We start from the raw sequence: 14,907 nt of genomic DNA, 5'->3' as shown, positions 1-14,907 counted from the left end.
ACGTGGAATTAAATTAATGTTAAGTATCTACAAAAGATGCATATCCACTATTAAGTACTAAAGCTCAGAAAATTTTAATCTCATTTCCTGTTCCTTTTTATGCCAAAATGTGTTTTAATCGATTGCTATCATAAATAGTAGATTAATCAAATTTTGAGAAAATGTATATTGAGCAGGTTCATGATCAAAAATGAAAAACGTTTTTTTATTCGCAGTTTGCAATTATGAAATTAAATCTTTTTATTTCCTTCACATCAGGTGTTTTCTCCTTCTTCCCAAATTGAAAAGTTTGGAAATTCCCTCGCAAAAATAATCCTGAAAATGGAACTTTTACAAAAACTAGAACAAATTTTACAAGCAACACCGAGCAATAAAGATATTGACTCTAAAATTCTAAATTATTTATTTAGAAAAAAGGGTGCATTACAGAAAAGAGAGTGCATTATAAAATGAGCTTCAAGTACAAACATATATATGTAAGCATGTATTAAACATATTTTAATATTGCTTGGTCGAAAAGATGATGGAACTTTTGAAATTTCAACTTCGATTTATTACATCGCGGGAGAATTAATTAATTTTCATATAAACAATAAGCGATGCGGAAGTCTATATCACGACACAAGAGCAATTAAAAACGTGCAAGGGATTTAAAAGCTGAATATATGCAATCGTGAAAGCAATAAAAAACACATTAGGGTTTTAAAGGGCTGTAATATTTAATTTAAAAGTTCTGTAGAATATATAAAAAAGGTTGTTTTTCAAAAAACTTGTTGAATATTTCATTAAATTTATATAATGAGAATATATGTATATCGAAAATTCTCAAATTTTGAGCGGTTACATGATCTTGAAAGTATCTTTTCATAATTTCCAAAAAATGTAATGTGGTCTTAAAATCTTCATGAAGCTACATGATAGCAATACGACAAAAAAAAAAAAAAAAAGCGCAATATTCAAACAAGCGGCTGATATCGAATGACAAGAAATAATGAAACGTGAGAAATAAGTATTTTCAAGATGGGAATGGCGTATAGAAAGATTGGCTTTTTGCACACGATGCATCTATCTTATCGCCTTTAGCTTCATTCTGCCGTTCTTAAGATTACCTTTCCTTTTAGTACCTCAGATATTGCTCATATAATCAGAAACTTCTTTTTACTGTTTATTTTCAATTCATTTTGCAAACACATTTATTTCAAGGTTGATCGTTATCATTTGTGCTAACATTTATTATAAATAATAATATTCCCAAAATGAAAAGTGTACCATTTTAGATTCGGTTTCTAAAAACCGAATATATATTGGCCGCTCCTCATCTGTCGAAAACTCCTCATCTGTGGGTATATAGACGCAGGTATATTGATGACTTTATGGGAGGGGGGGGGGACTTGGGGAATATCACGCCGAAATTTTAAGTTGAGGAAAGCAAAAATTAAGCATTTAAGTTAGAAGTATAGAAATGAAATATACTGTTTTTATCAAACAAATAGCGTATAAATTTAGTTTGTTCTTGCACTAGAATTTCAATTTTATTTTTATGGTAAGGGTCCCAAATGAGATAGAAATAAGATCAGATAAATAAAAAAATACAGAATCTTCAACGCCATCTGATTAGGAGATTCTTTTGTTTTATGTTTCTTATGTTTTGTTTTTGAAATCTGATGACTTGTTAAACTTTTGAGACTGTGTTGTCATCATTTTTTGTAAAGAGAACTATTATACCGAAAACAATTTTAAAATTAGAAACTGAATCACTGCAAGATAAAACAAGATTATTAGTTTGATAAGAATGAATCAGATATTGAGATTTCTAAAGATGTTGCATTTCTAAATATAACTACTTGCAAGCAGAAATAACTTGGTGTGTTTAATGCATCGCAGGACAATATACGTCGAGATTATTTTGAAAAAGAGCAGTATCTATATGAGATTGTACGACCCATTAAATACTAAGCAATTTCAAATCGTCTGCTGATATATATTCACGGAATTTTAAAATGTATCAGCAGTTACGAATAATAAAATAAGAACAGAAACAGAAGAGTTTGTTTTATCCCAGTAATATTTTTAAACTAATGAGACATAACGTTATTAAAATAAATATCTGGCATTTGATTATTTAAATAAGAATGAAAACAGCCAGTAAGATAAATATAGATACAAATATTCAGTTTCATTAAAAGAACCCAAAATTAATGAATTAAGTGTTCAATTTTTCTTAAAACCCCTACACATTTTAAAATTTTCTTTTTTTATTCAATATTATAAGAAAGCTGCCTGTTACAATAATAATCATGATCCATATATCTTTTCTAAACGAAAGAATTTAAGATCGTTTAAATTATATTTTAAAAGTTATTTCTCTATTTTTATCTTCGTGTAACCTATTTTAAGCCGAAATTTGTTCAAGATAATTTCATAAGATAACTTTCATTTTCTGGACGGTTTTCCATATATCTCCGAAACATTTCAAACCTTGAAATTTGGAATTTATAATTATTATTATTTCATTATAACAGGAAATCAGAGAGTTATGTGATATAAACAAAAATACGGTAAAAATATATCAAGTGTTACAATTTCAATAATTATATGTCTCGAAGTTTACGTGGTCTGTGGTAGGAAAATTGCAGAATTTTGCTTTTTTGAATGCATGGATATTTTTATGCATATTCTTATCTTTTTAGAACGGAAATATGAATTCCGCTACTATAAAAGAAATATGAAGTAATGTAGACTTTTCCATGTGTTATCCGTAATATCCTTCCTTGCATTCTGAAATTTCTACAATTTCAGCAGATCATTTCTTTGCATTCATGATGCAACTTATTATACATAAATTCCTTTGCAAAAAAAGAACAAAAAAAAAAAAATGAAGTTTGAATGAATGACGTGTTTTACAAGCCTTTTTTCTTGTCTTGGCGTCGTCTGGTGGTTTTGAGATTGAGTGCATAGAGGAAATACGAGACGTGAAATGGCTTTCCTATATGAAACTTGAAAGCCAATTGAGCAAAAATCATAATGCGTTCCTTTCATCTGAAGGGCGCCAATTACCTCACGGAAGTTCCTCTGAAATCCTACGCATGACAGATTTTGGAATGTAAACAGTATTTTATTTTATTCTTTATAGTGTTCTTCATTATTCCCTTTCTACACTGTCTTCGGGACAGCTTTATCGCATCCAAGTTTACAACATTTCACTTTGAGAAAAGCTTTTCCACCTTTGTACTCTCCTGATAAAATCGCTGCATTTCAGATGTGTTTTTTGTAGCCCGTCGTTTCCCGAGTTCTGATTGATAGCTACAGCAGCTTGGTGTAGCAGCCGACGTGGATTGAGAATATCTCTGTGGTTGTGTTAAGTGATGCTTTAATACCTCCTGTGCATATAGTTTTCCGTCGCTAAATCTAAACCTCGCTCATGCGAATGATGACGTAAGCATTTTGTGATGTGCCTTATTAACGTTTTTGGATTACTTCTTGATTTTTTATGCAATGTAATGAGTTTTTGGATTACGGATACTTCAAGTTGCAGTTCATTTACATGATTTGTGTTTCAATGAAGAATATGTTATCGGGTACAATGTATCGGTGCTATGTGACGAATGAGAATTTAAAAAATTCGGTAAGTTTAATAAATATTGTTGATAAAATATTTTTGTTTTGTCTTAATTTTAAACATATTAAATTAGATCTTAATCATTCATTGCATTGGATTTTCATGCATTTTATTTAATGAAACATCCTGGAAACATTGTTCTCGTAAGCTCGTCAGTCATACTAGTTGTTTCTTATATATAGTTCATTTGCGCGTTTTTTTTAGTCATTTATTTGTATTTACTGTTACTTGTTAAAGCTTTTCTCCTTCTTTTTCTATAATGGTAACATGAAATGTTCATTATGTCAATAGAATTAAGTTTTATAGTTTTAAGAATAAGATAAATTGAAGTTGGATAATAATTAGTCACCATTTCATATTTCATCGTCGGTGAAATTCAGAATTTATATCTGACATCTGTTTGAGTAAAAGTCTGCTTCATTATTTATTTTCATATCCGCATTTATTTTATTTTTAATGCCTACAACAAGAGAAGCATCATGCATGGTTAGTATATCAACTTGACACACTGTTGACTTAACAAATATTTATCAATCATATTACGTATCTACTGTATTTTTCTTAAGTCATTTTTAGATTTAATTTATTTCACTCGGCTTGTTATGCATTTAAAATTTATGCTCATGTATAGAATACGAATGCGTAGAGTTTCTGTATATACATATATATCGTAAGATTTGTTTAGATGCGATTTTTAAAAATTTACGGTTTTTCAGTTATTGTTTTTTATTTGTTTTTATTTACTAATTTTTCAAGCTTTTTTATCTGTTGGCCTGATTATACATTGGATCAGAATTTTAGAAAATGTTTATAGTAATATTAACAAAATTTTCCAAAATATCTTGCCTTGTGAATATGCATTGCTAGAATGGTTGCGTAAGATGTGCATGTTTCTCCCTTCGATTCTGTAATATATATTTTTGGAAGAATCTATTAATTAAATATTTTTTTTACATCGAATGTTTTTGTTATTTTTAATGGCTGTCTTAATGAATTTGATACCTAGGCTAGAGCAATTTTGCATTCTGTCAGAATATTGCTGTTTCTCCGATTAACGCCATGAAGTTTGACAAAACGGTGGCTTTTCACATTAGGAGTTTTCTAGCCAAATATCGCTACCTTAGATTAATTTTAATGATTCCATTATTTTAAAAAAGTTTTCCCGGTTATTTATTTATTTATTTATTACAATAATATGCTTAGTATTTAAATTATTATGAAATAAATCTAAATTATTCCTTTGATCGAAAAAATATACATTGTAATTTATAGCTTAAGAAAGTTTTTTCCAAGTACATCATTTTTTATCTATGGAGATAAAAATTCTAAATGAATAATAACTAATGCACAAATTACTTCTGCTCATATAAGCCGTCGAGTGATACTTGATATTTTTTGGTAATTTTCATTTCTTGGGTAAGTGGTGCTTAATAGCCTTCTCAATTTAAAAAATAAAATCATATTTTAGATGACAGAAAATTTTTTCGTGATTTTTGAGCCGCATTCAGCCGCATATAATTCCAATCATAGAGCAGCGTTTGGTATACAAATGGTTAATTTATTTTGTAATTTAATTTTTACTTGAAACTCCCTCTATATTTTCACCATTTAAGATGTATTATCGCAGTTTTTGCATTTAATTTGAATTCTCTACTAGAATCGCTTGTCACTAATTCAACTTTGATATTTTCCAAATAAAAGTGAATATATGTTGGACTGTAAAACTAACTATATCATTTTTTAGTGTTTAAAAGCCGTTATTTGATTTTTATCCACAGTTTTTCACTAATGAATGTAATATAAAAGTCAATATGAAAATTATTGCATTGTGAAGAAATAAGAAGTTTTTTTTTTTTTTTTTTTTTTCTTGCGAATAATCTTTTACTCTCCTTACAACATAGTTTTATTTTTCTTTCTTCTCTTTGAAAATTGCACAAAAACGAAAACATCTACATTTATTAATGTTTGTTTAGTAAATTTCACATTTTATCAATTGAAATAGAAAGTATATTCAACAGTGTTGGTGCTGATTACATGAATTAGTATAAATAAATAAAATTAGTACATTCATGGGAAATCTTTGCATGATTAAACCTCTCTCCCAAAAAGAAATAATGTAGTTATTTTTTATTTTTTTTTAGATTGTTGAAAGTAAATATTCTACGAAGTGTAAAAGAAAATAAGAAAAACAATTAATTGATGTGAATGAATTTGCAGTTTTCTCTATACAGTATCTGATAACAAATTCAATACTTTTTTTCCCGAAATTATATCTATAGGTCAGTTTTGTAATATATAGGTTGGTCATAAAATAACTTTTCCTGTTTGCAGACTCTCTGAGTTTAAAATTAGCCCACTAATTCCTAAGATCATTCGAATTCAAATATCTGAAAATACTAGAGTACCCAAGTTTGTCTTTCAAAGATAAGAAAATTTATCTTCTCTTTCAAAAATCACGACTCCCGATGTTTTTTAAAGTGTTATTATACAAAAAAGAACCTCACTCAATGGACAGCTAATAAGCAAATGTATTCTTGGACTTTTTTAGAGATTTCTCAGAAAACCTCTCGGTCCCTCAAATCCGTCCGAGCGAATGTCTATGGATAAAGCACGTGCCATGGGTATTCAATCAATCGCATTTAAAGAAAGGAGAGGGGAATTAATTCTCAGTGATATCCAAATGTCTCGGGCGCGATCGTAATTTCGTTGAACGAGCATTTAAGATTTTTTCAGTATTAGTGGGAATGAAGTAGCTAAGTTTTTTTTTTATACAAACAGTGGAAAATATATTGAGATCATTTAGACAAGGAAAAAAAAAAGTACCAAAAGGTACAGATGCAATATCTTGTACACAGGGAGGATCTCAACATTGAAAAAATTGCATATAGTGAAGGGCACATAATGTTGGCTAATAAAATATGATTGTCTTTGAATTTCAAATTATGTGTCATTTATCTCTGTGTGCTCTTTTTTGAACATTAAATTTTGAGCTGTTACATTTCATCTGTTGTTACAGCTTATTTTATTACAACACTGCGCCTTTTCTTTCGGAATTTAATCTGTAAATTATGATTAGTATGCTTCCTTTGAACATGGTGAACCACGGTTACTCTGAAAATAGCGATTTCAGACTGCAGAATCAATCTATCAATTTGTCGGATGTATTGTTTTGTATTGTCCTTCTCCTCCGTCATATTGACCTTATTTATAGAAATGCATAAATCAAATTTTTAATGACTTACTAGAAATCACAATGATTGAATTTGCATACTTCATATCCATAGTAATTATCGCTTTTTGTTTTGTTTCAAGAGCAAATTGCAAATTTTAATATATATATATTTACACAAACATAAAATTTCCTTTTTAATGTCTATTCTACTGCTGAAATTCAAATTGCAGTGCCATTGTGTGTGTGTGTGTGTGTGTGTGTGTGTGTGTGTGTGTGTGTGTGTGTGTGTGTGTGTGTGTGTGTGTGTGTGTGTGTGTGTGTGTGTGTGTGTGTGTGTGTGTGTGTGTGTGTGTGTGTGCGTGCGCGCGCACGCAAATTTATTTCAATAATTATCATTTATAAACTTGTATTAATCTCAGATAAATAGTTTGTATATGAGATTGTATTACATTTGATCAATATTTTCTTTTTAATTCATTTGTAAAAATAAACATGTCTGATTTCATTTTAAACTGACGATTCTGTGTTTAAACAAATTGAAAACTACGTATACAATATAGAGTATCATCCGGCACTAGATGTATCATTTTTGGTTTAATTGCAGTTAAGAAGTGTTTGTAACATTACTCGTCACTGATTTGATGAGCCACCGCGATTACATTCTATGCATTACAAAAGGGTATGAATGCAACTGCAACTAGTGAAAAAACACATTTATTTTGTGACGTTGATATTATCTCTGCAATATGGAAATGTCTCGGAAGCTTTTGTATTGGTTAGAAATGAAAAAGCTCGCATTTTTTTGAAGCCTTCTGTTGTTGATCATTATTGGTGAATTAAGAGGAAAAAATGGTTATAATCGTAAGATCGATTGGAGGATGATTAATCTCTATATCACACTCTTTAATCTTAATAAATATGGACACATTTCTATTCAAATTATGAAGGTTAATAGTAATAACCAAGACATATAAGTTGCGTGACTGCCATAAAAATTTTCGATCTCGAGATTTTGTTTTAGCTCTGGGTTTCAGACCTTCCTGAATCTAGATCGGCATTATATCTGTCCATCTGCGAACACAATCAAATGCGAATCGAAATCAAAATCGAACACAATCAAAAGCGCTTTCAGCTTATCCTTCTTGATGAGATTTGTGTATGGACTTAAGACCAAGTTTGTAGATTTGTTCCAAATTTTGAACCAAATCTGTTCAGCGAAAGTCTGTCCGACTGTTCGAATATAAATTAACACGATAACTACAAAATGAATGAAGAACTAGATGGATAAAATTGGATTCAAAGATTTGTCCATCTGTCTGTCTTCACGAGCATGTAAACGCCATAACTCATAAACTCAAAGAAATTCGGTAGATAATTCTATGATTATAACGATAGGTCTTTATCAACTTTTCCGTATTAATCAGTTGCAAAAGGGGAAAAAAACCCTCCAATATACATTGTATTTGAAAATGCTTGATTCACATCAAATATCTATATTTCGCAATTATTGTTCGCTAATGCCATGCAGGGCATTCGTCATCTTACCTAAAGTCATTTTATGAGGAAGAAGAGAAATGAGACCTTTATTGGAAAGTATGCTAGAAATTTTTAGAAAGATCAACCCCATTGGTTTTAAATTATTGAAGAAAACAATTCAAATCTCTCGGAATAAATAAATAACCTGGTATTAATTTTGTGACGACATTTTTTTTTTATTTTTTTTTTTTTACAATTTGCATTTTTAATAAGATGATTATACTATTAGGCATCTCCTCTCATGAAACTATCTAAAAAACTATGATTTAAAATCCTCATGTTAATCTTGTGTTTGGTTGAAAATAGCCTTTGTACTTATTAAAACCAAATCCAACATCATTTTAATGTTTTAATGACCTGATGGTGAAGTTTCTTTATTTTAAGCAGTGATTTAAATATTAAGTGAATGTAATTTCATTCAATCTAAAACTGTGAATTGTATGTCATACACGCATCGAATTTTATATAAATGTGATATTGTTTTTTAACTTTTAAACTGAAGTTCATAGACATTATAATATGATACAAGCCGTACTTGACATCCATAAAAATCCTAAATGTTCTATGGACTCATAGTTGAGTCAGTGCACAACATATTTCCAAAGCTGATGATATCTGATTAAATAATAGAAAAAATAACCATTGGGTTATTAAGTTTACATTTTATAAATGCATCAGCTTTTTTAAATCTAAGACATTTTTTCGTTTTTAAAAGTGTTTTTTCAGTTAATATCATCAGTTAATCAGTGTCAGTTAATATCATCGTATCATGATAAAAAAAATAATAATAAGCTTATGTCATTTTTACATTTTCAAATTTTCATTCGTTGATATTTTTTTATGTATATTGGATAGGTAGATGAATTCGTTGGATAATATTTTAAACAATTAAACACCGTTTTTAAGTATATCAACTGTGTTGAATATCATCAAATACAACGCAACGGAAAACTTTCGTATTGTTTACAAAATCGGAAGATCCTTCATCTTGTCTGATTATGATCTTATGTAGAGATAAGCATGTTTGCTAATCGTGCTGTCTTCCTCTTTCATAATGTTAAAAGCCAACTTCTGTTGTTGACTTCTATTTTTCTTCTTAAATTTTTCATTTTTCTGAAATTTATTATTGATTTTATTTTTGCTGTTGAACCAGGTGATGAAAAGCTAAATGGCCGAGCTTCATGTTGAAAGACTTAGATAAGACAATAGCAACATTTAAGAGACGGACAAAATTCAAACAAAAAACTCGTGATTGCTATCGATCCCTGAAAAAAAAATAACCGTTTTTTGATTCAACTGTACTAATAAATTAACAGATGAAATTAGTTACTAGCTTAACAATCAAACTTTAAAACATTTGTTTTTTCTATCAGCTTTACTGAAGTCCAATTAGTAAATTACAACTCTTTAAGATTTTTAGCAGTTTTACTGAAATCTTTGTTGATTTTTGTTTCTTTTGTTCTGATGCAAGCATGCTGTTCAATTATTTTGGTGTTTTAATATTCTTTACTCGGACTTAAATTATATTGGCACCCTATGCCAGTTTTAAAAGAAATTAACTCGAAAGTGACTTTTGGGGTATGCAATAAACTACACATATATAAAATGTCAGAATTTAAAAATTTAATAAATCTGGACTATGAATTATAATGAATTAAGCATAAGATGTAATAATAGTATTCATTTTTTTCAATTAATCAAATATCATGTACCCAAATGGAATAGACCTGTAGGTAATGGAAACACAATCATGCCATTCATTATAAAAACTAAGAAGAAAAAAATAGAAAATCATATTGGACGATAATATAATGTTTAAAATGGAAATGTAATAGTTACATGTGTCTCCTAACATGTTCAAATTTTTTTTTAAATTGAAGTTTAAATTTTTGATGAGATGGTAGAAAATTAAAAAGATATATAGCACAATGAATAATAGAACAATGTAAAGCTTCTTAGATCATACTTGTTACTTTTCTATTAAAATTCAAAGTATAAAATTATTTTGTGGAAGAAACCATTAAGAGTAAATTACGTTGAATATTTAATTGAAATTTCAACAACCATCCGTTCCAGCAAATCAGCTGATCGCCAATGATGGCTAATTATAAATATGAATTTTTCCTTCTGCAGAGTAAGGCCCCCCCTTCGATTTTATTCTCTATCTCTTCAACGGATCTCATTCGAATGTTTATGCCATTTGAGAGGCTATAATCTAACTTATTATGGCTTGTATGTTGAGCCATTGCCTCAAATTCATATATATGTATATAATAAAGGTCTAAGCATGCAATGAGTTCAATTCGACTTTACTGTCCTTGTTTCTGAAAAGGTAAACGAAACAAAATTGTTATGCATGTTGACATTCAAGCTAAAATTTATTTTTTTATTCCAGCGTGATTGAATTTTGTGCGCCTCATCTAAAAGACAGGTGCACAGATTTTTATATATAATATATTACGCTTATATTTATAAAAAAAAAAAAATCGAAAAATAAATAACTCACCAAAACACCCAGACTTGCCTTTTCTTATTCTTTAAATTCAGTAAATATAAATATTTTACATTGTTTACAGTAATCCATTATAGCCTTTTATATGCTACCTAGGGAAATCAGAAACTGCAGTTGTTGACAAAGGAGTTATCCGCATTCTCGCTCTCTCTCTCTCTCTCTCTCTTTTTTTTTTTTTTTTTTTTTTTTTTTTTGTTGTTGTTGTGACTCATTGTACCCACTGTTCCACACTTGTTTACTATGTATAATCTGATATGAAAATAAAATCCAGCTTGCTTCATAATATTTCTTTGTAAACTGTATTGGATGTTTTTCCTCCTGGTGCTAAGACAAAAAGATTTTGCTTGGATGTAACTCTAGAAAGTATAAATATCTGCAATATCAGTTAATTTTTTGGGGGGCGCAATGAGTTTTGAATCGCTGTTTAGAATCAGATGTAAACAAAGAAATGTAACGCATATGCACATCACAGTTCTTGCTATTTGCGCATCTGCGGACAAGTGCAACCCACAGATCCTGCTGTTTGAAAGCATGCACGAATCAGTAGGAAAATAATTAAAATCGCAATAATAAAACGCCTTTCTTTTATTTTGATATGACTTCAATACACTAAAATCTACCCCCAATAAATGCCCTACAAAATGGTACATTGTCGGTTAAATATTTCTCTAGTTTTTCGAGTTCAAACATACAGACGCTTTCAAGAGACTTCATTTTATACTATATATAGATTATTTCATTATTTTACCGCAGCATCCTTTTTCTTCCTTCACAACTTAAGTACTAACCGCCTTCAACAACCAGTTGTTAGTGCACAATATTTTTTTTAATAATTTATTAATGTCAACCAGCTTTGATAAATAAAATTATTATTCACTTTAAATAATAATCAAACACGTCTAGTAGCAAAATTAATTGGTGGATAAAATTGGCAAAACTAATCCATTCGTTGAGATTGGGGGCTGTGTCAAGGTTTTATTTTGCAATACCTCTCGAACAAGAGTGAAAGAGAGGCAGGCAATTACTGATGATATATTTTGACATCAGTGGATTTCAAATTAAGTAAAAATTGACTAAATCATTACAGCGATTGCTGCGAGGGAGGGGTACTTTGTTGAAGTTTTTTCCTAACAGAAAATATACAGCAAAGCAAAATATTGTGTAAGAAGTTACTACCTTCAAATGTCGTAGCTCGAAGCCCAACTATCCATCTTATAGAACTTTTTTGCATGATTTTTATTAACCCTACATATTGCACAACGCAATTTATATAATATGCCATTTATATAGTCTTTAGATAGTTTGCCAGTCTGTAAACATAATTACTTTTAAAGCTGATGAAACAGAATAATTTTAAAAAAAAAATTATCTCTAGACATTATTAAGAAACATTTGTCATCCTTTACAATTCAGACTAAAAACATTGTAAAAGAATTTGCTAAAATAAGAACCGTTGTTTTTAACAGACAAAAGCATTTCAAAATTATAATGGTAAAATGAGTGATCATTGTAATATCACTGCGATGTGGAATTGAAAATAGCTGGGAAAGTAACATCGTATCATATCTTTCAGTTGTGTTGAAATCGTGTCATTAATATTCGGTTTGTTCTTGTAGAGCACTAATTTAAAATTGTCCTATCAGTGAGCGGCACTTATTGTGTATCTCAGCCTTTTCAACACATGACAATTTTTAATATTAATTCCGATATCTTCACTTCGAAAAAAATATATTTATTTTAATACTGTCTGTGCGGCAAAGCATTCGTTAACAAGAACCAGAAATAAAGCTTTCGTTTATAAACTGCTCCGGAAATGCTGATTATGAAAGTGTTTCTAGATCTTGTTGAAGATATAATCAGGTCACGGATAGCGGAAAATGAAATTAACCTTGAACCTACTAATCGTGGAACAAAAACCTAAAAAGATATCCCAAGATTAAGTGATTATTATCTTCCGGTTTTTGTTTGAGGAGTCTCCTTCGTTCAGATAAGCCGAAAGATTCTACTTTCGTTTACAAGTGCAGATTTTGTTGCGCAGCAATACATTCGATTTCAATTTTTACTTTACTGTGTATTAAAATGTTTTGGTCTAATTACAGAGAAATTATGAGCAGCAGTAAAGGGATATTATATTACTATTGGAAGTCTATGATGCAAAATAAGAGTGACAAAAAATTATATTATGTATGTTTTTACTACAGTTACTTTACATCTAATATATAGGCAAAACGTTTCCCAGCCTAATGCGACATTCGAATTAGAATCCAAAAACCTTATTGCGCAAAAATGATTTTAAAAAAAATCCATGTTTTCAATTACGTCAATTTAATTATCGTAGAATGATTATTTTTCATTCATTTTTATGCATTATTTAGAGTAGTGCTTTTCATTGTTGTAAAGAAAATAAAGCGGTTTTTATTGTTTCTACAGACACCCTATCTTCTATTGTCAAGAAGTAAGGAATGAAGATGCTGCTTATTCTTGGGCAGTGTCATGAAATTTTTATAGTCTAACGTCATATAATTATTTTTGTGGAATTCATAATTTAATCTGTCTAAGATTTTAAATAAATTGGATAACTTATATGTGCTTTAATAATGCTGCTAAAAAGTTAACGAAGTTTGTAATTTTAAGATATTTTTGAACTAACTGAATTTCAGTTTTTGCTTTTACAGGATAACTTAACTTTTGGAATGAAGTGACAGACTTATCTTAATACACTGTGTTTGGTTTGGTGTTAAAAATACTTAGTTATTGGAAATGATAATTAGGTGCATAAAGCCCCATGAACAGAATAGGAACTGTAAATTTTATTGTATGTCACAGTATAAAATTTTAAATGCTTTCTCAAAGAAACGTGAGCGTGATTGAAATTAATTTAATATAAAACACAACTAGTTTCTGACGAGAAAACCATTAAACATAAATGACATTATTTAAGATCGCATGCATATTTCAATAGAGGGTTTGCAAATTTAATAACAAAGATCATCCAATGGATTTTATTCATATCCACGAATAAAACGAATATTATGAAAATTCCGTGGCAAGAAATTGATAGTTTTCCTTCTTCAAATTTCTCATTCTTGCTACAACATAAGTAACGCGCTTACAAAATGTGGTTAAATCTGATTGCTCCTATATGCGATTAAAAATTTCGATGACATTGTAAAATTCCCTTTCTCTGTGATAGTTTGAGACAATTTTTATTTCGAAATTTGATCCCCCTTCCCCTCCCCATGATAAATCATATCATTGACTCTCCAATCCGTCCGAAGGCACACGGATAAAGAAAACTGAATAACCGGACCGCTGCAACAGTAACATTGACGGAAACTGTAGTTGAGTCCTAAGGGCTATCACCGGCCATGGTACATCCCTTCCCGAAGGAAGTACGTCCTGTCATCGCTGGGAGGAGCCAGCTCCCCCACCTATTTATGTACCCTCCAGGGTGGCGTGATCCAACCACCAAACCGGAAGTATCTCATCCTCTTTTAAAGGTGCCTCCCCATGATAAATTCAGAGACTGTTATGCTGCCAAAAAGGAAGTTAAAAAAAATTGTACCATCTGAAAATTCCAAATATTTCTGTTCTTTCATAGTCGGTTTAAATTTCATACTCTTTTTTCTATTTTGAACATTTTTTTAAAGAATTAATATTTAATTCAAGTTGCTATAATGTGCGCGTAACTAATTTGAGTTAATCTGTTATCAGTAAATTGATTCATGTGTAAAAACAGATGAACTGTTTTTTCTGTCGTTTATTTATTAATTGTCCAAAAAAATGTAATGGATTCATGCATTTGACATGAAGATAATATGCTTAGTTCCATTTGATTTGCTTATCGAAATTTATCTGGAAAAAAATACAAAAAAAAATCTGAATGTTATAAATATAATTAAAAAATAGAGCTAATTATTAAGCTAGATACACTTGGGGTTATCAATAAGTAATAATTTTGCTCACAGTAATAAAAAATGCAATGTATAACATATAAAACAGAAATTGATTACCAAATTTATTCTTCGACGTAGAAGCATTTATCCCAGCTCTAGATAGGTTTCAAAA

The 14,907-nt window shown here is 29.7% G+C and overlaps 1 protein-coding gene across 3 annotated transcripts in view; it reads left to right on the top strand.

Moving 5' to 3' along the window:
- The window catches only part of LOC129989277 (diacylglycerol kinase delta-like), a 100,966-nt gene that overhangs the window by 32,679 nt on the left and 53,380 nt on the right, over window positions 1-14,907 (top strand). The window contains exon 1 of one of the 3 annotated variants that reach the window (XM_056097824.1): window positions 3,159-3,625. The exons of the other annotated variants lie outside the window; for them this stretch is intronic. Coding sequence (XP_055953799.1) covers window positions 3,491-3,625 — 135 coding nt within the window. The 5' untranslated portion in view covers window positions 3,159-3,490. Of the gene's footprint in view, window positions 1-3,158; window positions 3,626-14,907 lie in introns of those variants that run through there. 3 annotated transcript variants of the gene reach the window in all.

This window comes from Argiope bruennichi, chromosome 1 (assembly GCF_947563725.1).
Source record: "Argiope bruennichi chromosome 1, qqArgBrue1.1, whole genome shotgun sequence".
Classification (NCBI taxonomy): Eukaryota; Metazoa; Arthropoda; class Arachnida; order Araneae; family Araneidae; genus Argiope; species Argiope bruennichi.
This window is presented reverse-complemented; position numbering and strand designations above follow the sequence as displayed.